A 27,590-nucleotide genomic window follows, 5' to 3' on the forward strand; every position below is an offset into this window, starting at 1 on the left:
CTCGTTGGATTTACATTTAAGGCTTGGCCTGGTGAGCAAAAAGTTGGTGGATGATAAATGGATAGAAGAAGTGGAGGGAAGCTATTTGGAATCGCTGTCCTTGCCAACTCATGCATAGCGTCCTGTATTTCACATCCTCAAAAAAATAAGAATTTTATTTTGAGAATGAAAAATCATTAAAAAGTTGAAAATGAAATCATTAAAAGTTGAAAATGAAATCATTAAAAAGTTGAAAATGAAATCATTAAAAGTTGAAAATGAAATCATTAAAAAGTTGAAAATGAAATTTGTTTTCATTTTCAAAACTAATGAAAACCACTTCACCTATGTTCAATACGGCCTTAGCTTCAAACTCCTTTGCCAAACTGCTATTTTTTTTTTTTGGGAAGTGTATAGTTAACTTATTTTATTTTATTTTGCTATAGTATACGTAGTAAATAAAAATTATCTCATCCTGCTGAAAGCTCCGCCACCTTCAATTACTTCATTTGAAGAGCCAAGAGTAAAAGTCTGTTTTCGAAACTCGTTCTCACACCACACTCTGAAACTGTGTGTGTGAACGAGTCTCGAGGAGGCATTTGTAGAGAAGGAAAATTCCCGACCTATCACAAGCTGACACGTCACACTACCAAGTCCACAAAATGCAGCCAATTACAAAGCGCCACATGCTGCTGCTAGGTTTTACTATTACTATTCAGGAGCCAACAGAAATTCGCCAAGTGTCATACAAGAACCAATCATGCATCAGCTCGTGTAAGTGATGACATAAGCAGTCTCGCATGTGTAAGCGATGACACAATCAGTCCAGCATGTGCAGGCGATGACATAAGCGGACCAATCATGCTCTGCCATGTGTCACCAATTAGACTCCGCCACGTGTCGCTTACCTACCCCAAAACTCCTATAAATAGAAGCCCTCCTAAGCCATTTAGGAGGACACCAAAACCATTTGAAGCACTCAGAAGTCCAAAAGCTCTGCCGGAACCAAGCTCTAAAGCCTCCAAGAACTTCAAGAACTTCAACTTCGAATACGAAGAACATTCGAAGGAAAATCATCCAAATCATCCGCCTAGATCCAAAAGTTTGCGGGAATCAAGCCTAAAGTGTCCGAAAGCATCAACAAATCACAAATCAGTGAAGCTCTATGGATTTAAGCCTCTAAAGCCCCGAAGAACTTCCACCACAAATCCAAGAACACGAAGAACGTGAAGAACAAAGGATTTCTAACAAGCTTATAGCCAAAGATTTATTGTAATTCCGTTTTAGCAATCTTCGATCCATCCCTCAACCAAATTGAAGGATACTTTGTGTTTAAGTCAACATCGCATTATCACAAATTCAATTAACAAGTCTTGCAAGGAGATCGAATAAGAGGATAACTCTTTTGTAATCACAGAGAATTATACCACAATCATCAATACAAATTCGCATTTGTGCAACTATTTTACTTGTTTGATTTATTTCGAACTATAAATTTAGTCGTCTACAACTGTATTGGACTTTTCTATAAGAAGGGCCAATTTTAAGCAAGCCAATTATACTTTAGTAATAAGTTTGTGCATGGAAAAAGTTTGGGGTAGCCCACTAGATGAAAGCTGCTAGATTTGTTCAAGGCAAAAAGGAACCCCTAAAACTTGTCTCCGCCCCCAAAATCATTGACAAAAATCAATTATGCTGCCTGTGATTGTTTCTGGTACCGTGAAAAACAAAAGTCAGTTTTTTTTTTTCCCAATCCCATAAAGAATTTAGTGGGTGTTTAGTTGCCGAGAAAGCTCAGGAAATGTTAGTAAACCCAAACGAAATTGGTGGCTTTTTTTAATTTTATTTTGTTTTGTATTTGATTGCATTTATAGCAAATTAGTGCTTATACTAAATTTTAGTAAAGCATCACATTTTTTTAGAGATTACTAAATCAAAATTCAATCTTGCATGGCTTTGATTGTTTACTTATTTGGTTAGATTAGATTCATAGTTTGCATAATATGTGGTTAACATAAGTGGTAATTGCCAAGCTATACACTTAAGAATCACCCACAAGTGCTAAATAGCATCAATTCCAATTAAAAAGGGAAGGAGACCCTACAAAGCAGACCCCTACAATGATAATAGAAATGGGATGTGGCGCATTATTGTGGCACAAAGTGTGAGAGTTGTGATTCTAAGCAAACTGAAAAAGACTATTGGAGGCAGTTTAGATCATGACGAATAAAAATCAAAAGATGCAATTCATATGATTTTATATATTCAGGGAAAATATGTTGATATTTTTTTATATTAGATTTTATTCTTTTCTTTTTAAATTCTAATTTTGACTATAAGCTATATAACAATAATATGCCGAACATGTGGTTGAGGATTTAGTATGGCTTGAGGAGGAACCTACTTTAATAAGAAAGGCGATGTTTAAAGATGGTCTAGTTACATCAATTAAGTTTCATAGTGGCTGTATCAATGGTTTTAGTATGTCTAAAATCATTTTGATTAAAGTCTTATTTTAAATAATGAGATATTACTTTATTAAGAATGTTTATCAGGAATGTCACTACCCTTTTATATCATCACCATAAGTAAAATATTGTATACCCTTATTACGAAATCCATTTAAGTTAGACACTTCTCTAATGCAAAGCAGAAACAGTAGTAGTCCAAAGACGTAATTTGATGCTCCAAATCATAGATTCACTTGTATGGTTTGTAAAAGAACAAACTCATCAAGTAGACCACCATATCTCATATAAGGAACGTAGTAAATATTTAGGCTCAATGTAACTATATGGAATCCACAAAGGATGAAAGAGAAATTAAAAATAAAGCAAAGAGTGTCGAAAATGGACGGTTTCTTGTAAAGACATTAAAGTGGAGCTTTAGAATCAATCAATGAGGTCTTAAGTGGTAGCTTGCCTCAAATGTATACTGGCTATAGATTATTAATTTGAACTATGAGGTTCTAGGTTTTGGGATTATGTGAGATTGTGGCTATTAAGCTTTTAGGGTTCTCTTATAATATGATTCCATATATGTGGATGTTCGGGGCATGGTTCAATTCCCAAATATCCTCTCAATTTTCCTTCTCTTCCCTCTTATCCCTTCAGCCCTAAAATTATTTGGTCCTGCTGAAATGAAATTATGAATATTTTCTAATCAGGGGAAAAAATATATATATATATATATATATATATATAGCTTATTTTAGATTTCATTATAAATGAAATTATGAATATTTTCTAATCAGGGGAAAAAATATATATATATATATATATATATAGCTTATTTTAGATTTCATTATTTTTTAAATTTATTGCGTTCATTTCATAATATTTATCATTAAGTTAGAACACTAATTGATTTTTAGAATATGTGAGAATTGACTCTTAAATTTCTTATATTATTTGGTCCTACTTCACTAAAATGCTCAATCTTTTCTAACTTAAACAATTAAATTATTTGGTCCTACTTGACTGTAATGTTCAATCTTTTCTAACCAAAAAAGTTGGTGCTACATTCACTCTGAACAGTGAGGTGTGTGTGGATGGGCAGGGAAAACAAACAAACTTCAAAGAGAGAAAGATAAGCTATAAGTAGCCCACAATTTATCATCAATGTTATGGATTATGATAACATGCTGGTATCAAAATCCAAAATCCCATTCCACCAAAGTATTATGACTTATTATGAACATAATGCGGTTTACTATAAGTCTATAACATACAAATTCGAACAACTGAACCAATTTATCTACCACATTATAAAATTTATGTAGTTGATCAATAAGTAACAATCTAGGCCTTGTGAGTATTGTTCCGTTGAAAAAAAAAAAAAAGGAAGTTATAATAATGAGAATTTATTAAGTTTCTAGATAAATAGATACAATAGATTTGAAACTCATTACCAACCAACAAGGTTTTTCTATTTTTGTAAGCATGGAAAAACAAGATTTATATTTAAGTCATTTAATCTAGAAAGAAGAGACTTTATTGAGCAAGCTAATGGAACTCACTTCTAATAATCTTTTGAGATAGAGCTGGAGTGAATAAAAATTCTTTGTCCTAATGCGTGCACTCTATGTCACACATTTACCACAATATGTCACACATTTTTTTTCTCTCTCTTCTAAATTAATCATTTTTTAAAAAAAGAAAAAATCAAACATATGACATATTGCAATTGGTGAGATGTAAAGTGAAACATTCTTAATGAATAAAAAAAAAAGAATTTCTTTCGCAAGAAACTTAATTTAGATGGATTTCTCTCTCTCTCTCTCTCTCTCTCATATTTAATTAATTTAGAAAAAGAAAAGAAAAGAAAAATTAGGAACCTATATACGTATCTAATCTGAAGTGGCAGAAACAAAGATGTGGAATCCAGAGGTAGTAGGAGGGAGGGTTGGTCATCCATGCACATGGAGTTGGTATTGACCTCTAGGTGTGCTCCTAAAACTTTTTCTATTTCTTAATTAATCCTATAGTTGGCACTTCGCATTATTAGAAGAGTTACAAACATTTAGAACTCTTTTTTCCACACAAAAGTATCAAAAGTACAACATGTTTCTTAGTAAAATCATAGGGACGAAGGACCTAAAGTTTTGAGCTTCACATCCAAAGCAAATTATAACTGGATTGATGTCTTTATACGATGGATAATTATACAATATTTAGAACTGGACAAAGTTGTTTGGTCATGGTTGTTAGTCATGACAGCAACTTTATAATTATATAGATAACTAATTTTGATTAAGCTATGAGAACGTAGTCACTACAAAGTAGCCTTTTCTGGATTTGTTCAAGGCAAAAAGGAACCCCTAAAACTTGTCTCTGCCCCCAAAATCATTGACAAAAATTAGTTATGCTGCCTGTGATTGTTTCTAGTACCGTGAAAAACAAAAGTCAGTTTTTTTCTTTTCCCAATCCCATAAAAAATTTAGTGGGTGTTTAGTTGCCGAAAAAGCTCAGGAAATGTCAGTAAACCCAAAGGAAAATTGGTGGCTCTTTTTAATTTTATTTTGTTTTGTACGTTGATTGCATTTATAGCAAATTAGTGCTTATACTAAATTAACATACGAACTATTTGAAAAGTGTGCATTTTTTTATTAAAAAAAAATAGAGATTTTAAAATATGTCATTTGAAAACACAATTAAAGCTTGATGTGGGATTTTAGGCTAATTTTTGTTTGTTTGGGCAATTTTTAGGAAGTGCAACGTTCACAACATTTTCGCATTACTTTCATAACAAAGCTTAGGTGATCAGTATTTAACTGGGTCTAATTTGAATTTACCATTGAAATTATTTTTTTATCCACTAGTAACAACCTGTTACTTAGAATTTGTTATAAAAGTGTTGTGAAAATGTTGTGAACATAGCATTTCTCGCAATTTTCTTGTTCAACATTCAACAAACCAAAATTTTGGAGAGGTTGAACTTTATTTTTAATGGGCTCAAATTTTTATTTAGGGTGTTTAGTTAGTCAGTTAGTTAGTTAGTTAGTTTTTTTTTTTTTTTTCCCACAAGAAAAAAAAAATCCTAATACGGGGTTAGGTGCATATGAATCGAATTGGAAGTAAGGCGACTCCAAAAGCAGAGACTATCAAACATGGTAAATGAGCCATTAATGGAAGATATTGGCATTTCGTAAAGGATGTTTAAGAACCATCAAACATGGTAATTGGCAGGTGAAGTTAATTGATTCTGATAGGAGCGATTTCGGCCATTTTGGCATGTGATGATATTTTTATATTTTAATCATATGTTAGGCATGCTGCAAATTGATTCTATTGCCTTGCCTAGGATTGTCTAGTATGACAACCAATAGATCCCATATCTAGATTGGCAACTAACTTTTTCAAGTTGTCGGACTATCTACTTTTTATACATTACACGAATGGATTGAGATTCAGTATAATTGCTACTATGCAATTGTGAGAAGAAAAAATAAATTGAGAAGGTAAAATGGTAAAAAAGTTAAAAATTAAAAGTTTTATTTGATTTTAGTTTTTATTTAAATACTAAAATAAAAATAATTTTTCACTTTCAATCTTAATCATCAAATATGCTATTACATAATACATATACGGTGCAATGGTCATGGCTGTCGCGTTCTATTCAGATCCATCACACAATGGCCCTGTCAATTTGTCAAACATGCACTTATATACCATGAAATTCCTTACGCAAGCATCCTGATTCAGTGGCCTTCAAAGTTCAAACAGAAGCATAGAAATTCGCAACGAGGATTAGCATTTCGAGGATAGAGTAGAAATTTGGATGTATCAAGGAAGACAGAGTCTAAGAAGTAAGGACCACTATGTGTTTTATGTGAACCAACAGGACGGTTCCACAAAGGTAATCATAATTTGAAAAGTGAATAATTACATAACTGAAAAGGATAATGATTCTAGCACAGTTAATTTAACAATATACATCCGTTTTTCATGTTTTAAATGTGGACATCACACTTTTGCATTTAAAAGTAAGGACCACTATGTATTGTGTGGACCAACACGATAGTTTCAAAGCGAATCATAACTTGATACATGAATAATGACATAAGTGAAAGGGTAATGATTCTGACAAAACTGATTTACATCTTCCAGACACATTCGCTTTCCATGATTTAAAGGTATACATCACATTTTTTGCATTTAATTTGTACATACATCAAAGTGCATACGATTGTGGAGGGAAAATATTAGAAATACAAATTTTTTTACAAAATGTTAATGTGGTAAATGGTTATTGGTAAGTGAAAAAATAATATCAATAGTAGACCCAAATGAGAACTAATAGAAATTTGATACTCCAACTATTTGTAAAACTATTGTAAAATAATTTATAACTATAGCATTACTCCTTGTAGATATTGTATGTACATGAAAAATGAGTGTGAGAGAATAATTATGGTAAGTAGAACTGTAATGATTCTCTGATAACATATTTCACCTTTACCTAGAGGTGGCTCCAAGTGTTTAATCAAGGTGGTCACATGACCTCCCTTGACCTGAAAATTTATATACATACATACATACATACTATATATATATATAATATACACCTTAAAAATTGAATTTTAAATTTTTTTAAAAAAAAAAAAAAAACTAACTAACTAACTAACTGACTAACTAAACACCCTAAATAAAAATTTGAGCCCATTAAAAATAAAGTTCAACCTCTCCAAAATTTTGGTTTGTTGAATGTTGAACAAGAAAATTGCGAGAAATGCTATGTTCACAACATTTTCACAACACTTTATAACAAATCTAAGTAACAGGTTGTTACTAGTGGATAAAAAAATAATTTCAATGGTAAATTCAAATTAGACCCAGTTAAATACTGATCACCTAAGCTTTGTTATGAAAGTAATGCGAAAATGTTGTGAACGTTGCACTTCCTAAAAATTGCCCAAACAAACAAAAATTAGCCTAAAATCCCACATCAAGCTTTAATTGTGTTTTCAAATGACATATTTTAAAATCTCTATTTTTTTTAATAAAAAAATGCACACTTTTCAAATAGTTCGTATGTTAATTTAGTATAAGCACTAATTTGCTATAAATGCAATCAACGTACAAAACAAAATAAAATTAAAAAGAGCCACCAATTTTCCTTTGGGTTTACTGACATTTCCTGAGCTTTTTCGGCAACTAAACACCCACTAAATTTTTTATGGGATTGGGAAAAGAAAAAAACTGACTTTTGTTTTTCACGGTACTAGAAACAATCACAGGCAGCATAACTAATTTTTGTCAATGATTTTGGGGGCAGAGACAAGTTTTAGGGGTTCCTTTTTGCCTTGAACAAATCCAGAAAAGGCTACTTTGTAGTGACTACGTTCTCATAGCTTAATCAAAATTAGTTATCTATATAATTATAAAGTTGCTGTCATGACTAACAACCATGACCAAACAACTTTGTCCAGTTCTAAATATTGTATAATTATCCATCGTATAAAGACATCAATCCAGTTATAATTTGCTTTGGATGTGAAGCTCAAAACTTTAGGTCCTTCGTCCCTATGATTTTACTAAGAAACATGTTGTACTTTTGATACTTTTGTGTGGAAAAAAGAGTTCTAAATGTTTGTAACTCTTCTAATAATGCGAAGTGCCAACTATAGGATTAATTAAGAAATAGAAAAAGTTTTAGGAGCACACCTAGAGGTCAATACCAACTCCATGTGCATGGATGACCAACCCTCCCTCCTACTACCTCTGGATTCCACATCTTTGTTTCTGCCACTTCAGATTAGATACGTATATAGGTTCCTAATTTTTCTTTTCTTTTCTTTTTCTAAATTAATTAAATATGAGAGAGAGAGAGAGAGAGAGAGAAAATCCATCTAAATTAAGTTTCTTGCGAAAGAAATTCTTTTTTTTTTATTCATTAAGAATGTTTCACTTTACATCTCACCAATTGCAATATGTCATATGTTTGATTTTTTCTTTTTTTAAAAAATGATTAATTTAGAAGAGAGAGAAAAAAAATGTGTGACATATTGTGGTAAATGTGTGACATAGAGTGCACGCATTAGGACAAAGAATTTTTATTCACTCCAGCTCTATCTCAAAAGATTATTAGAAGTGAGTTCCATTAGCTTGCTCAATAAAGTCTCTTCTTTCTAGATTAAATGACTTAAATATAAATCTTGTTTTTCCATGCTTACAAAAATAGAAAAACCTTGTTGGTTGGTAATGAGTTTCAAATCTATTGTATCTATTTATCTAGAAACTTAATAAATTCTCATTATTATAACTTCCTTTTTTTTTTTTTCAACGGAACAATACTCACAAGGCCTAGATTGTTACTTATTGATCAACTACATAAATTTTATAATGTGGTAGATAAATTGGTTCAGTTGTTCGAATTTGTATGTTATAGACTTATAGTAAACCGCATTATGTTCATAATAAGTCATAATACTTTGGTGGAATGGGATTTTGGATTTTGATACCAGCATGTTATCATAATCCATAACATTGATGATAAATTGTGGGCTACTTATAGCTTATCTTTCTCTCTTTGAAGTTTGTTTGTTTTCCCTGCCCATCCACACACACCTCACTGTTCAGAGTGAATGTAGCACCAACTTTTTTGGTTAGAAAAGATTGAACATTACAGTCAAGTAGGACCAAATAATTTAATTGTTTAAGTTAGAAAAGATTGAGCATTTTAGTGAAGTAGGACCAAATAATATAAGAAATTTAAGAGTCAATTCTCACATATTCTAAAAATCAATTAGTGTTCTAACTTAATGATAAATATTATGAAATGAACGCAATAAATTTAAAAATAATGAAATCTAAAATAAGCTATATATATATATATATATTATATTTTTTCCCCTGATTAGAAAATATTCATAATTTCATTTCAGCAGGACCAAATAATTTTAGGGCTGAAGGGATAAGAGGGAAGAGAAGGAAAATTGAGAGGATATTTGGGAATTGAACCATGCCCGAACATCCACATATATGGAATCATATTATAAGAGAACCCTAAAAGCTTAATAGCCACAATCTCACATAATCCCAAAACCTAGAACCTCATAGTTCAAATTAATAATCTATAGCCAGTATACATTTGAGGCAAGCTACCACTTAAGACCTCATTGATTGATTCTAAAGCTCCACTTTAATGTCTTTACAAGAAACCGTCCATTTTCGACACTCTTTGCTTTATTTTTAATTTCTCTTTCATCCTTTGTGGATTCCATATAGTTACATTGAGCCTAAATATTTACTACGTTCCTTATATGAGATATGGTGGTCTACTTGATGAGTTTGTTCTTTTACAAACCATACAAGTGAATCTATGATTTGGAGCATCAAATGACGTCTTTGGACTACTACTGTTTCTGCTTTGCATTAGAGAAGTGTCTAACTTAAATGGATTTCGTAATAAGGGTATACAATATTTTACTTATGGTGATGATATAAAAGGGTAGTGACATTCCTGATAAACATTCTTAATAAAGTAATATCTCATTATTTAAAATAAGACTTTAATCAAAATGATTTTAGACATACTAAAACCATTGATACAGCCACTATGAAACTTAATTGATGTAACTAGACCATCTTTAAACATCGCCTTTCTTATTAAAGTAGGTTCCTCCTCAAGCCATACTAAATCCTCAACCACATGTTCGGCATATTATTGTTATATAGCTTATAGTCAAAATTAGAATTTAAAAGAAAAGAATAAAATCTAATATAAAAAAATATCAACATATTTTCCCTGAATATATAAAATCATATGAATTGCATCTTTTGATTTTTATTCGTCATGATCTAAACTGCCTCCAATAGTCTTTTTCAGTTTGCTTAGAATCACAACTCTCACACTTTGTGCCACAATAATGCGCCACATCCCATTTCTATTATCATTGTAGGGGTCTGCTTTGTAGGGTCTCCTTCCCTTTTTAATTGGAATTGATGCTATTTAGCACTTGTGGGTGATTCTTAAGTGTATAGCTTGGCAATTACCACTTATGTTAACCACATATTATGCAAACTATGAATCTAATCTAACCAAATAAGTAAACAATCAAAGCCATGCAAGATTGAATTTTGATTTAGTAATCTCTAAAAAAATGTGATGCTTTACTAAAATTTAGTATAAGCACTAATTTGCTATAAATGCAATCAAATACAAAACAAAATAAAATTAAAAAAAGCCACCAATTTCGTTTGGGTTTACTAACATTTCCTGAGCTTTCTCGGCAACTAAACACCCACTAAATTCTTTATGGGATTGGGAAAAAAAAAACTGACTTTTGTTTTTCACGGTACCAGAAACAATCACAGGCAGCATAATTGATTTTTGTCAATGATTTTGGGGCGGAGACAAGTTTTAGGGGTTCCTTTTTGCCTTGAACAAATCTAGCAGCTTTCATCTAGTGGGCTACCCCAAACTTTTTCCATGCACAAACTTATTACTAAAGTATAATTGGCTTGCTTAAAATTGCCCTTCTTATAGAAAAGTCCAATACAGTTGTAGACGACTAAATTTATAGTTCGAAATAAATCAAACAAGTAAAATAGTTGCACAAATGCGAATTTGTATTGATGATTGTGGTATAATTCTCTGTGATTACAAAAGAGTTATCCTCTTATTCGATCTCCTTGCAAGACTTGTTAATTGAATTTGTGATAATGCGATGTTGACTTAAACACAAAGTATCCTTCAATTTGGTTGAGGGATGGATCGAAGATTGCTAAAACGGAATTACAATAAATCTTTGGCTATAAGCTTGTTAGAAATCCTTTGTTCTTCACGTTCTTCGTGTTCTTGGATTTGTGGTGGAAGTTCTTCGGGGCTTTAGAGGCTTAAATCCATAGAGCTTCACTGATTTGTGATTTGTTGATGCTTTCGGACACTTTAGGCTTGATTCCCGCAAACTTTTGGATCTAGGCGGATGATTTGGATGATTTTCCTTCGAATGTTCTTCGTATTCGAAGTTGAAGTTCTTGAAGTTCTTGGAGGCTTTAGAGCTTGGTTCCGGCAGAGCTTTTGGACTTCTGAGTGCTTCAAATGGTTTTGGTGTCCTCCTAAATGGCTTAGGAGGGCTTCTATTATAGGAGTTTTGGGGTAGGTAAGCGACACGTGGCGGAGTCTAATTGGTGACACATGGCAGAGCATGATTGGTCCGCTTATGTCATCGCCTGCACATGCTGGACTGATTGTGTCATCGCTTACACATGCGAGACTGCTTATGTCATCACTTACACGAGCTGATGCATGATTGGTTCTTGTATGACACTTGGCGAATTTCTGTTGGCTCCTGAATAGTAATAGTAAAACCTAGCAGCAGCATGTGGCGCTTTGTAATTGGCTGCATTTTGTGGACTTGGTAGTGTGACGTGTCAGCTTGTGATAGGTCGGGAATTTTCCTTCTCTACAAATGCCTCCTCGAGACTCGTTCACACACACAGTTTCAGAGTGTGGTGTGAGAACGAGTTTCGAAAACAGACTTTTACTCTTGGCTCTTCAAATGAAGTAATTGAAGGTGGCGGAGCTTTCAGCAGGATGAGATAATTTTCGAGGAGTAGACCCACCCATATGAAAGGTTTTGATGAAGCTGAAAAGTGGTTTGCAAGTTTTTGAATGTACTTACATGACCGAGCTTTCTCAGCAGAGGTTAAGTTGAAGTAACTTCAGAAGAGTGTTTTTGATTGTTGGCGGCGATCACATTGTGTAGAAGATGGGGAAGACGCGAGGATGGTGGCTGGGCATAGCATACAGAGTCATAGGGGCAGTCTCGTGCTTTTAAGAGCTGCTAGTGAAGTTATATCAGAAGAGTATACTTCGGATTACGGCGAGGCCATGTGGGAAAGTGGTTGAGTGCGCTTGCGTCATCGTTTTACCCAGGTTGAGGTAATTTCAGAAGCTTATGGATTCTAGAGATGACGGTGTTGGTGGTGAAAAAGACGGGAATGAAGCAAAGCGAATGGGTGAAACATACGCCACCATGGTTCTGATCCTGTATGTCGGGAACCCTCTGGTGTAGGTGCTTCTAGGAGATACACCTTTGAAAATGGGATGGCTGTATGTTTGCATGGGTTCTGACAGTAGGTCATTGAATGTGCATGCGTAATGGGACCATACTGACAGACGTTAAGTTGAAGTAATTTCAGAAAAGTTCATTCTGAAATACTTCAAGTTGAATTTAAGTTGGAGTAATTCCAGAAAGTGTGTTTTGAGGTACCAGCAACGATGACCTCTGGATCCCACGCCGATGGGAACATGGAATATGGTTTTAACAACCATTTACCAGCCCTAAAAGCTGAACTCTGATGAACTGGTGCCCCAGAGGTCGTTTCAAGTGTTGGATGGAAAACAATTTGTAGGATACCCCAACACTTTTTACCATCTTCACTTACTGCTACTTGTTGAAAAGGCACAGAAAAATGAAAGATGGAGCTAACTTGTGATTCTGGTCCTAAAAACCAGCTAAGTTGCTGTTTGTTCCGAACCACTGCTTCTGTTGGAAGGCCAAACAATTGGAGAGAGACTACAGGAGCCCTGAGGTTAGGAACAGGTGTCTCTGCTGGACTTGGATTTCCTGGCCAACCAAATCTGAAGAAGCATGGAACCACAATGCAGGCCTTGTTATGAATAATTTTATGGACAACTGTGGTCGTTAGGTGGGGAAACAAAATTTGTTTGGATCTCAAAACTACAATGATGCTGTGAAGAGGGTTTCTACCGAATCATGAGAGGGTTGATTTCAAACTGATTGTGAAGTGATATTGGTTGCTGAGTGTTAAGAATGATGAAGACATAGTGAGAAATGGCTGTGAGAAAGAGGACTTAAAAATTTGAAAGAAGCGAATCTTCATTTATGACTCAGTGTGTTTTTCTGGATGAGTTCTTCATGAATCCGGCCCTTCTATTTATAGCGAAGAGATGAAGAATGGTGGATGGGTAGTTGAGAATGGCGGATGTGAAATTTTGGTGAGACCGGTGGATGAGAATGGTAGGTTAGAGATCGATAGAGAATGAGAATGGTAGGTGAGAGAGATGAAGAATGGTAGGTGGGAATGTTTGGCACCGAAAGGGGAATGGTAGGTTGGAATGTTCGGCACTGAAAGGGGAATGGTAGTTGGATGGGTGACCCGATGTAATTTCAAATTCAAGACATACTTGTGAGAGTTTATCTGTACTTTGAAAGAAAGCCTTGATGAAGTCTGGAGAATACCTTAAGGGGATCCAAACTAAATGGTGAATCTCGAATCTTGATCTNTTTTCTTTTTTTTTCTTTTTTTTACCACAAGAAAAAAAAAAAATCCTAATACGGGGTTAGGTGCATATGAATCGAATTGGAAGTAAGGCGACTCCAAAAGCAGAGACTATCAAACATGGTAAATGAGCCATTAATGGAAGATATTGGCATTTCGTAAAGGATGTTTAAGAACCATCAAACATGGTAATTGGCAGGTGAAGTTAATTGATTCTGATAGGAGCGATTTCGGCCATTTTGGCATGTGATGATATTTTTATATTTTAATCATATGTTAGGCATGCTGCAAATTGATTCTATTGCCTTGCCTAGGATTGTCTAGTATGACAACCAATAGATCCCATATCTAGATTGGCAACTAACTTTTTCAAGTTGTCGGACTATCTACTTTTTATACATTACACGAATGGATTGAGATTCAGTATAATTGCTACTATGCAATTGTGAGAAGAAAAAATAAATTGAGAAGGTAAAATGGTAAAAAAGTTAAAAATTAAAAGTTTTTATTTGATTTTAGTTTTTATTTAAATACTAAAATAAAAATAATTTTTCACTTTCAATCTTAATCATCAAATATGCTATTACATAATACATATACGGTGCAATGGTCATGGCTGTCGCGTTCTATTCAGATCCATCACACAATGGCCCTGTCAATTTGTCAAACATGCACTTATATACCATGAAATTCCTTACGCAAGCATCCTGATTCAGTGGCCTTCAAAGTTCAAACAGAAGCATAGAAATTCGCAACGAGGATTAGCATTTCGAGGATAGAGTAGAAATTTGGATGTATCAAGGAAGACAGAGTCTAAGAAGTAAGGACCACTATGTGTTTTATGTGAACCAACAGGACGGTTCCACAAAGGTAATCATAATTTGAAAAGTGAATAATTACATAACTGAAAAGGATAATGATTCTAGCACAGTTAATTTAACAATATACATCCGTTTTTCATGTTTTAAATGTGGACATCACACTTTTGCATTTAAAAGTAAGGACCACTATGTATTGTGTGGACCAACACGATAGTTTCAAAGCGAATCATAACTTGATACATGAATAATGACATAAGTGAAAGGGTAATGATTCTGACAAAACTGATTTACATCTTCCAGACACATTCGCTTTCCATGATTTAAAGTATACATCACATTTTTTGCATTTAATTTGTACATACATCAAAGTGCATACGATTGTGGAGGGAAAATATTAGAAATACAAATTTTTTACAAAATGTTAATGTGGTAAATGGTTATTGGTAAGTGAAAAAATAATATCAATAGTAGACCCAAATGAGAACTAATAGAAATTTGATACTCCAACTATTTGTAAAACTATTGTAAAATAATTTATAACTATAGCATTACTCCTTGTAGATATTGTATGTACATGAAAAATGAGTGTGAGAGAATAATTATGGTAAGTAGAACTGTAATGATTCTCTGATAACATATTTCACCTTTACCTAGAGGTGGCTCCAAGTGTTTAATCAAGGTGGTCACATGACCTCCCTTGACCTGAAAATTTATATACATACATACATACATACATATATATATATATATATATACACCTTAAAAATTGAATTTTAAATTTTTTAAAAAAAAAAAAAAAAAAAAAAAAAAAAAAAAAAAAAAAAAAAAAGAAACTCACCGGCCAGTTAACCAAACTATCATATCAAATTCACACGTCTTTGTTTTCCTTTTAAGGTTGGTCACTACTCACTAGGTTGGGTCAGTTCACTTTCCTGGTCTGTTTAACTTATTGCTAGAAACAAAAAGGGTTGAGCTGGATTGCTGGTTGTTACTCTGAGAAGGTTCCCACCTTCTACTTTTTCTCTAGCTATAAAAAGAAGTGATTCATTTTGTCTTTCCAATTCACAGAGACAGAAAATGGGGGCCACTTATAAAAATGAGGCTGAAGTTGAATCTGTTTACAATCGGCAAAGTGAAGTAAAAGCTTTCGATGATTCAAGAGCTGGTGTCAAGGGACTCATTGATGCCGGGGTGTCAAAAATCCCAACTGAGCACAAGGATCTATATCCGTCGGTTTTATGAGCGATTCCACTTCTTCGATGGCATAATCCTTGTGCGTTAGTAGGCAACGGGGCCCCTCAAGGACCGGACCAAAAGGAGTCATCACCCCCTTTCCAGCCCCATGGCCTAATTTGGGGGGTGACTTCTCTAGGGGCTCGTCCCAAGGAGTGACGGCCACCTTCTTGTGTGGACGGGCATTTTTCCCATCGGTCTTCCTCTTCGACAAACCTTTAGTGACGGCTTTGGGAGCTGACGAAGATGTCAACTCCCCCTTGGCCCTCTTCTCCTCCTTCTGACGGGCAGCAGCCACCCTTATCCGTTGCTTAGCTGACTCCGTCTCTGCAAGGTAACAGACATGTATAGAAAGTGACGGCTGGAGCTAAAAGTGACGGGGCCACCTATATCAGAGAACAAAAATAAATAAATAATAATAATAATAATAATATATACTCACGACGGCGAGAAAATTTTTCTAAGTTATGGGTTTATGGCGTCGGTTCAGGACCCCCACAGCATGCGTGAAGAGTGTCGAGAGTTATTAAGTCCTGGCACTTTCATTCCCCCAACGAAATCTCTAGAACCCGATGGATAAAATCCCTTTGCTCTTTAGTGATAAGTGGGCGAGTATTGGCTGAGGAAAAAACAAGTTGACGACGTCAAGACACTTCAAAATAATAATAATAAATATATGTAAATACCGACGGGGTTAAAAGCAGATGGCTAGAACATGAATCTACGACAAAAGCCCAAGTGTTATCAAAATAACCATGGGGCATTGTCCCCCACTCTTCCTGACGGCACACCCAATCCGTTCCTTTAACAAAAAAGAACCTACTTTTCCAATCTCTATTTGAATCTGGCATCTCAGACACTAATCTCAACTTCCTCTCCCTGACGGCAAAATGGTACATCCCCTTGGAAGAAGCAAGGTGCTTGGGTCTATAGCAATAGAGAATTCATCTAAAGAAAGTTGACGGTGTCCTCCACTCAGACGACCCCATAAGACCTCAGAACTTATAAAGATCCTCTATGAATTTGGAGCAATCTAGCTGATGGATAACCCTAGAAAATCAGCCAGCTGACGATGTAAGGCCGTCAGGGGTAGTCTAAGCCCCGCGGCGAACATGACATCATACATACCAACGTCTGCGGTTCTCCCCGTATAGCACTTTTCATTTTCCTTGGGGAGACGGATAGGGATGTGGTCTGGGATTTGGAAACGAATGCGCAACTCTTTGAAAACCTTATCACTCATTTTGGTAAAAATTTATTGACGACCCATTCCTCTGGAAGGATGAAGGGACGGCTACCTCCAGGACTTCCTGAAGTTCCCTCACAGGACTCCTCGTCACTTTCATCTCCGTCTCTATCCCTCTCTTCTCCCACCTCAACTTCACCCTCCTCACCTATTACCTCTTCCTGACCTTCGTCTTCGTGACTCCCTACCTTCTCGTCAGGAGATTGGGCTGATATCCCTTTCTCTGAAGACCAGGAAAAGCTCCCGAACTCATCACCTGAACCAAATACCTCGTCGTAGCCCGCTCCATTGCGGACTGATGACTGATCACTCGACCCGTCACTTGACATCTGACTATCTACAAGTGATGGATTTATTCTAAGCACGTAGGATGACGACCTTGCTATAGAAAAGTTAATCGAAATAAAGCATGTACAAAGAAAGAAAAGGACTTACGAGCTTCTTAAAGCGAGTGATAGTTTTGGAAACGACGGCAGCAACGTAAGCGACGATGTAGGAGAATTGATGGAGCAAAGGCAATGAGTTTTCTCTCTAAGAATCAGTGAAAATGATATAGGAAAAATAAGGGGAAGAGGTGGGTTATATATAAAGGTGTAAATGCATAGAAGACGAAGCGACGCCCTCGTCCAGAAGCAGAGCCAACCAGAATGTGCCACATGTCCGAGCATTTAATACTGACTGCTCGAGGAATCGCCCTTAAATTATTTCCTCTCTCTTAGCCAAGGTAAAAGTTAGTAGAAAAAAATATAACTCCTTAACCCGTCAGTTTAAGCTGACGGAGATATGGAGTAGAGGGCAACTGATAAGTAAAATTATAGCACGCAAGGTGCTCTGGATTTAGCCCGTTGGCTTTGATCATAGAGTAGGTCCTACGGCTTAAACTGACGGGGTAAACTATGAGAGAAGCTGAAGACTCAAAAAACTGACGGATAGTGACTTAATAGGAAGAAAGTAAGCTCACTCAGGAGGTAACACCATCAAGAAGTTGACGTTGTTATGGCTGAAGGGAATAAAGAAAGTTGACGATCCTGAAGCTGACGGTCTTAGTGAAACTTTGGCTTGGTCACCACGCATGAATATATAAGGAAATGGCTTGTATCCCATGCTTAATGTTAGTATCCTACAAGGGAAGGATTCCGTAATATATGCTTATTAGGATTCCTATAAGGAAAGGACTTCTAGCCTAAAGGAAGAGATGGTCAACCCTCTACTACTATAAAAGCCATAATACCCTCACAAATCAAGGTACGCATAATTACACCCTTTCTAGTATTCTAGAATTGTAAAAGGTTCTAACTTGACCTTTGGAGGGTATTTGGCCGGCGCCACACCGGTGCTCTTTGTTAGGTCTTTTCTTTTCTTTGTGCAGGTGGCGTTTCAATTGTGCGAGCATTGTGGGGCTCATTGGCGATATTTTTAGCATCATCAAGTTACATTTTTTTTTTCAAAATTCACAACCAAAAAATCATTAAACTACTAATCTCTCATTCAATTATCAACATATTGGCTAAAGAAGTAACAATATAAACAAAATGCTCTTTTTGAAAAAATGTATCGCATAAATCCAACAAATTTGACTGAAGACTAAAGCAAACATTAACATACTAACTATTTGAAAAGTGTGCATTTTTTTATTAAAAAAAATAGAGATTTTAAAATATGTCATTTGAAAACACAATTAAAGCTTGATGTGGGATTTTAGGCTAATTTTTGTTTGTTTGGATAATTTTTAGGAAGTGCAACGTTCACAACATTTTCGCATCACTTTCATAACAAAGCCTAGGTGATCAGTATTTAACTGTGTCTAATTTGAATTTACAATTGAAATTATTTTTTTATCCACTAGTAACAATCTGTTACTTAGGATTTGTTATGTAAGTGTTGTAAAAATGTTGTGAACATAGCATTTCTCGCAATTTTTTTGTTCAACTTTCAACAAACCAAAATTTTGGAGAGGTTGAACTTTATTTTTAATGGGTTCAAATTTTTATTTAGGGTGTTTAGTTAGTTAGTTAGTTAGTTAGTTTGTTTGTTTGTTTGTTTGTTTCTCTCTCTCTCTCTCTCTCTCTCTCTCTAGGGTGGCCAATTACCTATTTTAATTTAAAAATCAATTTTTTAAGGTGTATATATATATATATATGTATGTATGTATGTATGTACGTATGTATATAAATTTTCAGGTCAAGGGTGGTCATGTGACCACCTTGATTAACACTTGGAGCCACCTCTAGGTAAAGGTGAAATATGTTATGAGAGAATCATTACAGTTCTACTTACCATAATTATTCTCTCACACTCATTTTTCATGTACACATAATATCTACAAGGAGTAATGCTATAGTTATAAATTATTTTACAATAGTTTTACAAATAGGTAGTGTGTCAAATTTTTATTAGTTCTCATTTGGGTCTATCATTGATATTATTTTTTCACTTACCAATAACCATTAACCACATTAACATTTTGTAAAACAATTTGTAGTTCAAATATTTTCCCTCCACAATTGTATGCACTCTGATATATGTACATTTTAAATGCAAAAAATGTGATGTATACATTTAAATCATGGAAAGCGAATGTGTCTGGAAGATGTCAAATCAGTTTTGTGAGGATCATTACCCTTTCACTTATGTCATTATTCATGTATCAAGTTATGATTCGCATTGAAACTATCGTGTTGGTCCACACAATACATAGTGGTCCTTACTTTTAAACGCAAAAGTGTGATGTCCACATTTAAAACTAGGGGTGGCAAATGGGCGGGTTTGGGTGAGTTTGGGGTGGGCATAATTGGGTTGGGTATGTAAAACCCATTTACCCATTTAAAACCCATTTAACTAATTCTTTATAACCCAAATCCAACCCAACCCAATTATTATGGGTAAACCCCAACCCACCCAATTACCCAATTATCAAAATTACCAAAATGCCACTAAAGTGAAAATGGCCAAAGTACTCTAAAATCTTCAAAAATGACCAAAATGCCCCCAAAACCTGAAAATTACCAAAGTACCCCCAAAACCCAAAAAAATGACCAAAATACCTCCGAAATCCAAAAAATGACCAAAATACCCCCAAAACCCAAAAAATGACCAAAATACCCCTGAAAGCCAAAAATTACCAAAATACCTCCTAGAACCTAAAAAATGACCAAAATATCCCCAAAACCTTAAAATTACCAAAATACCCTCCAAAACCTAAAAAATGACCAAAATACCCCTGAAACCCAGAAAATGACCAAAATACCCCCTAGAACCTAAAAAATGACCAAAATACCCTCAAAACCTAAAAATTACAAAAATAATCTCAAAACCTACAAAATGACCAAAATACCCCTAAAACCCAAAAAATGACCAAAATACTCCTGAAACCTAAAAATTACCAAAATACCCTCAAAACCCATAAAATTACCAAAATATCCCCAAAACTAAAAAATGACGAAAATACCCCCGAAATCTAAAAATTACCAAAATATCCCAGGAACCCAAAAAATGACCAAAATACCCCTGAAACCTAAAAATGATCAAAATACCCCCAAAACCCATAAAATGACCAAAATACCCCTGAAACCCAAAAAATGACCAAAATACCCCCAAAACCTAAAAATGACCAAAATACCCCATAAACCCAACAAATGTCCAAAATACCTCCAAAACCTAAAAAATTACTAAAATACCTGTGAAACCTAAAAAATGGCCAAAATAACCTCAAAGCCTAAAAATTGACCAAAATAACTCTAAAAACTAAAAATGACCAAAATACTCCCGAAACTTCAAAAATGGCCAAAATAACCACGAAGTCTAAAAATAGACCAAAATAACCTAGAAACCTAAAATTGACCAAAATAGCCCCTAAACCTAAAAATGACCAAAATACCCCCTAAACCCAAAAAATGTCCAAAATACCTCCAAAACCTAAAAAATTACTAAAATACCTCTGAAACCTAGAAAATGGCCAAAATAACCTCGAAACCTAAAAATTGACCAAAATAACCTTGAAAACTAAAAATGACCAAAATACTCCCGAAACTTAAAAAATGGCCAAAATAACCACGAAGTCTAAAAATTGACCAAAATAACCTAGAAACCTAAAAATGACCAAAATAGCCCCTAAACCTAAAAATGACCAAAATAGCCCCTAAACCTAAAAAATAATCAATATACCTTCGAAACCTAAAAATTAATTGAAATACCCCCTGAAACCTAAAAAATGACCAAAATACCCCTGAAACCTAAATACAAGCAAAATAACCCCTAAAACTTAAAATGACTAAAATATCCTCGAAACCTAAAAAATGACCAAAATTCCCCGAAACCTATAAAATGACAAAAAAGCCCCTTAAATCTGTAAGTCGATAAAAATACACCCTAAACCTAAAAAATTATCAAAATCCCCCGTAAAACTAAAAAATGACCAAAATACTCCCTAAACATAAAAAATGACCAAAATACCCATAAACCTAAAAAATGACTAAGATACCCCAAACCCCTATTTTGGTAATTTTAGAGGCTTCGAGTGTATTTTGTTCATCTTATAGGATTAGTTGTATGTTGGTCATTTTAGATATTTTGAGGGGTATTTTGGTCGTTTTATAGGTTTAGAGGTATTTTGGTCGTTTTAGACGTTTCACGTATAGAACTTTTTTTCACTTCAGCATCCTGTCATGAAATCTTCTAATGCCATTGATTATTTCATCCAGAACACTCGCAGGAATTCCATGATTGGTCACTTGAAAGAAACCCCACTTCTCACATGCATTACGGACGTTGTCAACAATCTCAGCACGGATATTTGCCTCCTTTTCGATGCCATTGAGGTCGATTATTGGGATACTGAACTGAGAGTCACTGCAACCAGAATTATCATCCAGATCATGTTGCTGATTGATAAACATGCGTGGGATTTTCGACACCCCGGTATCAATGAGTCCCTTGACACCAGCTCTTGAATCATCGAAAGCTTTTACTTCACTTTGCCGATTGTAAACAGATTCAACTTCAGCCTCATTTTTATAATTGGCCTCCATTTTCTGTCTCTGTGAATTGGAAAGACAAAATGAATCACTTCTTTTTATAGCTAGAGAAAAAGTAGAAGGTGGGAGCCTTCTCAGAGTAACAACCAGCAATCCAGCTCAACCCTTTTTGTTTTTAGCAATAAGTTAAACAGACCAGGAAAGTGAACTGACCCAACCTAGTGAGTAGTGACCAACCTTAAAAGGAAAACAAAGACGTGAATTTGATATGATAGTTTGGTTAACTGGCCGGTGAGTTTCTTTTTTTTTTTTTTTTTTTTTTTTTTTTTTTTTTTTTTTTACCACAAGAAAAAAAAAATCCTAATATGGGGTTAGGTGCATATGAATCGAATCGGAAGTAAGGCGACTCCAAAAGCAGAGACTATCAAACATGGTAAATGAGCCATTAATGGAAGATATTGGCATTTCGTAAAGGATGTTTAACAACTATCAAACATGGTAATTGGCGGGAAGTTAATTGATTCTGATAGGAGCGATTTCGGCCATTTTGGCATGTGATGATATTTTTATATTTTAATCATATGTTAGGCATGCTGCAAATTGATGCTATTGCCTTGCCTAGGATTGTCTAGTATGACAACCAATAGATCCCATATCTAGATTGGCAACTAACTTTTTCATGTTGTCGGACTGTCTACTTTTTATACATTACATTGAGATTCAGGGACATTCTGGCCTTTTGCCCTTAATTTTAAAAAAATTTAGCAATATGTCATTGTTTTGAAACTATATAGGTTCGTGCCCCTATTTCGATACTCGATTACCATAAAATCAAGTTTCAACGCGAAACTCGATTGGTTTAAAATCGAGTTTCAACGCGAAACTCGATTGGTTTAAAATCGAGTTATGCCCGATCAAACTCAAAAAAAAAAAAAAAAATTTGCATAGAACTCGAGCTCTAGGAACTCGAGTTTCATGTAAATTTTTATAAGATAAAAGTTCAGGGTCCTATAGTGGCGTTTTTTAATCCCTATAGTGACGTTTTTAAGCTCTATGGTGGCGTTTATCTGGGAAAATTTTTTTATAAGTCTGAATACCAAGTTCAGTGGCCCTATAGCGGCGTTTTTTAATACCTATAGTAGCGTTTTTCTGGAAAATTTTTTTTATAAGTCTGAATACCGCATTCAGTGGCCCTATAGCGGCGTTTTTATACCTATAGTGGCGTTTTGGAACTCGATTTCCATTTAATCGAGTTTCATGCATTTTTTCTTTTCTTTTTTTTTTTTTTTTTTTTTTTTTTTTTTAAGTTTGATCAGGCATAACTCGATTTTAAACCAATCGAGTACTTTAAGTAACTCGATTTTAAGGTTATCGAGTATCGAAACAGGGGCACGAACCTATATAGTTTCAAAACAGGGGCATATTGCTAAATTTTTTTAAAATTAAGGGCAAAAGGCCAGAATGCCCTGAGATTCAGTATAATTGCTACTATGCAATTGTGAGAAGAAAAAATAAATTGAGAAGGTAAAATGGTAAAAAAGTTAAAAATTAAAAGCTTTTATTTTGATTTTAGTTTTTATTTAAATATTAAAATTAAAAGTAATTTTTTAACTTTCAACCTTAATCATCAAATATGCTATTACATAATGCATATACGGTGCAGTGGTCATGGCTGTCGCATTCTATTCAGATCCATCACACAATGGCCCTGTCAATTTGTCAAACATGCACTTATATACCTTGAAATTCGTTACGCAAGCATCCTGATTCAGTGGCCTTCAAAGTTCAAACAGAAGCATAAAAATTCGCTACGAGGATTAGCATTTCGAGGATAGAGTAGAAATTTGGATGTATCAAGGAAGACAGAGCCTAAGAAATAAGGACCACTATGTGTTTTATGTGAACCAACAGGATGGTTCCACAAAGGTAATCATAATTTGAAAAGTGAATAATTACATAAGTGAAAAGGATAATGATTCTAACACAGTTAATTTAACAATATACATCCGTTTTTTATGTTTTAAATAGGGGTGGCAAAATCAACCCAAACCCATTTGCCCACCCAAACCCACCCACTTAAAATAGACCCAAACCCACCCAATTATTAGTTGGGTTAAATGGGTATTAACCCAATTAAACCCAATTAACACTAATGTTTATTGGGTTTTAATTGGGTACCCAATTACCCAACCCAAAACTACTAAAATTACCAAAATACCCCCTCAACCTAAAAAATGACCAAAATAACACCTAAACCCAAAAAATGACCAAAATACTTCGAAACCCCAAAAGAAGACCAAAATACTCCCGAAACTCAAAAAAAGACCAAAATACCCCCGAAACCTAAAAATGACCAAAATACTCCTAAAACCCAAAAAATGACCAAAATACCCCAAAACTTAAAAATGACCAAAATACCCCTGAAATCCAAAAAATGACCAAAATACCCTGAAACCCAAAAAAAGACCAAAATACCCCGAAACCTAAAAATGACCAAAATACCCCTAAAACCAAAAAAATGACCAAAATACCCTGAAATCTAAAAAACGACCAAAATACCCCGAAACCCAAAAATAACCAAAATACCCCAAAACCTAAAAATGACCAAAATACCCCTGAAACCCAAAAAATGACCAAAATACTCCTAAAACCAAAAATGACCAAAATACCCCAGAAACCTAAAAATGACCAAAATACCCCCGAAACCTAAAAATGACCAAAATACTCCTAAAACCCAAAAAATTACCAAAATACCGCCGAAACCTAAAAATGACCAAAATACCCCTGAAATCCAAAAAATGACCAAAATACCCCAGAAACCTAAAAATGACCAAAATACCTCCGAAACCTAAAAAAATGGCCAAAATAACCCCGAGGCCTAAAAAATAACCAAAATAACCCTTAAAACCTAAAAAATGACCAAAATACCCTCGAAACCTTAAAAATGATTAAAATATCCTCGAAACCTAAAAATTAGCCAAAATAACCCCGAAGCCTAAAAATTGATCAAAATAACCTAGAAACCTAAAAATGACCAAAATAACCCTGGAACCAAAAAATGACCAAAATAACCCGAAGTCTAAAAATTGACAAAAATAACCCCGAAACCTAAAAAGTGACCAAAATATCTCTTAAACCTAAAAAATGACCAAAATACCCTCAAACCTCTAAAGTGATGAAAATACCCTTAAACCTTTGAAATGACCCAAATAAACCCAAAACCGCTAAAATGGCCACAAACAACGTGAAACCTCTAAAATTTCCAAAAATACTTTGAAACGTCTAAAACGACCAAAATACCTCTAAACCTATAAAACGACCAAAATACCCCTCAAAATATCTAAAATGACCAACATACAACTAATCCTATAAGATGAACAAAATACACTCGAAGCCTCTAAAATTACCAAAATAGGGGTTTGGGGTATCTTAGTCATTTTTTAGGTTTATGGGTATTTTGGTCATTTTTTATGTTTAGGGAGTATTTTGGTCATTTTTTAGTTTTACGGGGGATTTTGATAATTTTTTAGGTTTAGGGTGTATTTTTATCGACTTACAGATTTAAGGGGCTTTTTTNATACTCTAAAACAGTACAACACACTTGACATTACTACTTAGACCTTTTTTTTCTTTTTTAATACAAACTTAATTTTAATGTGCGCCATAGTCATACAATAATAAACCAATTTTAGAAAAAATTTATCGAAAATTGAAATAATTTAGACAATTTTTTCAATTTCTAACAAAACTTTTCTAAAAATGAATTTAATAACGTGTGCCGATACTAATTTTAATTAGACTGAGATTTCATTCTCAATCTTCCATTCTTTGATGACACTGGAAAGTGACTGATGAGAAGAGCCACCAAATTCCAACGCTTTCTCTGCACTCACTTTCAGCTCTCTTGCCTTACGCGTCATCACGTTCCCTTCTTCACCCTCTAACACCAACCTCACAACCCTCTCAATTTCCTCTCTATCAACCACTCCTTTTCCTGGTATTCCCACTGGCTTAACAGCCACACCAACCTCTTCAACCAACATCGTTGCATTCATTCTCTGCTCTGCATAAAGAGGCCACGCAATCATAGGGACACCGTGAGTCATGCTCTCCAGCGTCGAGTTCCAACCACAGTGAGACAAAAAAGCACCAGTTGATGGGTGTTGAAGCACTGAAACTTGTGGTGCCCAAGTCGGAACCACCAAACCCACCTCCTTTGTCCTCTTTAAAAATCCATCAGGCAAATAAGCCTTTGGATAATTAACGTTAATATCTTCACCCACATTGAAAAATGTAGCTGAAGCACTCGCATCAGTTGGCTTACGAGCCACTAATATAAACCTTTGTTGACTCAGTTCCAAACCCCAAGCCAACTCTGTGAGTTGTGCAGCTGAGAGAGTCCCCCCACTTCCAAGTGCCACAAAAAGAACAGAATTTAATGGTTGTTTGTCTAGCCAAGCTAAACACTCATCGTCTAGTTCAGGCTTGTCGTGTTTTATAAGCGGACCAGCAGGGAAAACAGGTGGTGTAGGAATCTGCTTATAAAATGGTTGCTCTCTTATAGCTTTAAGCGATGTGGGTTCAAAATCCTCCCACGAGTTTAACAAAATACCATCTGACATAGGCAAACGGCTGGTATGGAAAAAGAACCACTTGTACTCGTCAATCTTTCGGTTCCGAACCTGGTCTAGCAAGTCCTCGGTTCGAACCGGGGAGCAACCTGGGACCTGAACTGGTTCAGGAAGGTCAATAAACTCGCACTCGACCTCATGGTCCAGTGTTGGAAGATACAAACAGAAAGCAAGGAAAGAAGTGGAAGGAGTGAAGAAAGTGTAGGTGGGGATAGAAAGCTCTTTGCAGACATCGAAAGCTTGGGTACAGAAAAGATCAATGAATAGAGCCTGTGGCTTGCCTAGCTCGATGAGGATAGACTTTAGAGGCTTCAGGCTTTCCTCTACGTTGACAGATAACCTGGCGACGATGGGAGTGTCGTCGCTGACCAAAGCTGAAATATCAACAGCTGGGATGTCTATAACATCGAGGCCAAGAGGGAGTGTTGGTGAGTGGAGGAGTTGGATTTGGGCTGTGGAAGCTTCGGTAGTGATGTTGAGGAAGCTCACATGGATGCCATGGTCGATGACGAGGCACTTGGAGAGCTCGAGGAGAGGGATGATGTGGCCCATGCCTGGACTTGAGAGGACTGCAACGTGTGGTTTATTGGTTTCAGCTACCACCATGGTTCTTAGTTTGTGAGAGCCCTCGATCACTGGTTGGGTGCTACCGACTGAGAAGGAGATAAGTAATGGAGGTATACGAAGGCGCTTGAAGTTTAACTATGCACAATACTAGTGTTGGTCTCCATGCAGTGTTGTGGCTTAGCTTTTAATAATAATATCTGTTTTGCACTTTCAAAAACAGAATTTCTATTCACAGAATAAAAATTTGACCAATATTCTTAATAAAATGTAATAATATTAATATCATATACTTTTACGTCGGTATATATATTCTGTTTCATTTGCCAAATTGTGATATTAACTATATGTCTCTACCACACTTCTTCACTACGAAAATATATTTTTAAATA

General features: G+C 35.0%; 2 protein-coding genes across 2 annotated transcripts; both read right to left on the reverse strand.

Moving 5' to 3' along the window:
• Positions 1-21,676: 21,676 nt before the first annotated feature.
• Positions 21,677-22,057, reverse strand: LOC111998249 (deacetoxyvindoline 4-hydroxylase). Its single transcript, XM_065782921.1, has one exon. It carries the CDS (start codon positions 22,055-22,057, stop codon positions 21,677-21,679), a length of 381 nt encoding a protein of 126 aa, XP_065638993.1.
• Positions 22,058-25,760: 3,703 nt separating this feature from the next.
• LOC136071504 (anthocyanidin 3-O-glucosyltransferase 5-like) lies at positions 25,761-27,253 on the reverse strand. The gene has a single exon (XM_065782916.1). The coding sequence runs from the start codon at positions 27,238-27,240 to the stop codon at positions 25,798-25,800; it is 1,443 nt and encodes a 480-aa protein (XP_065638988.1). The 5' UTR covers positions 27,241-27,253; the 3' UTR covers positions 25,761-25,797.
• Positions 27,254-27,590: the final 337 nt, after the last annotated feature.

The sequence above is a fragment of the Quercus suber genome, unplaced genomic scaffold (assembly GCF_002906115.3).
Source record: "Quercus suber isolate HL8 unplaced genomic scaffold, Cork oak 2.0 scaffold_320, whole genome shotgun sequence".
Classification (NCBI taxonomy): Eukaryota; Viridiplantae; Streptophyta; class Magnoliopsida; order Fagales; family Fagaceae; genus Quercus; species Quercus suber.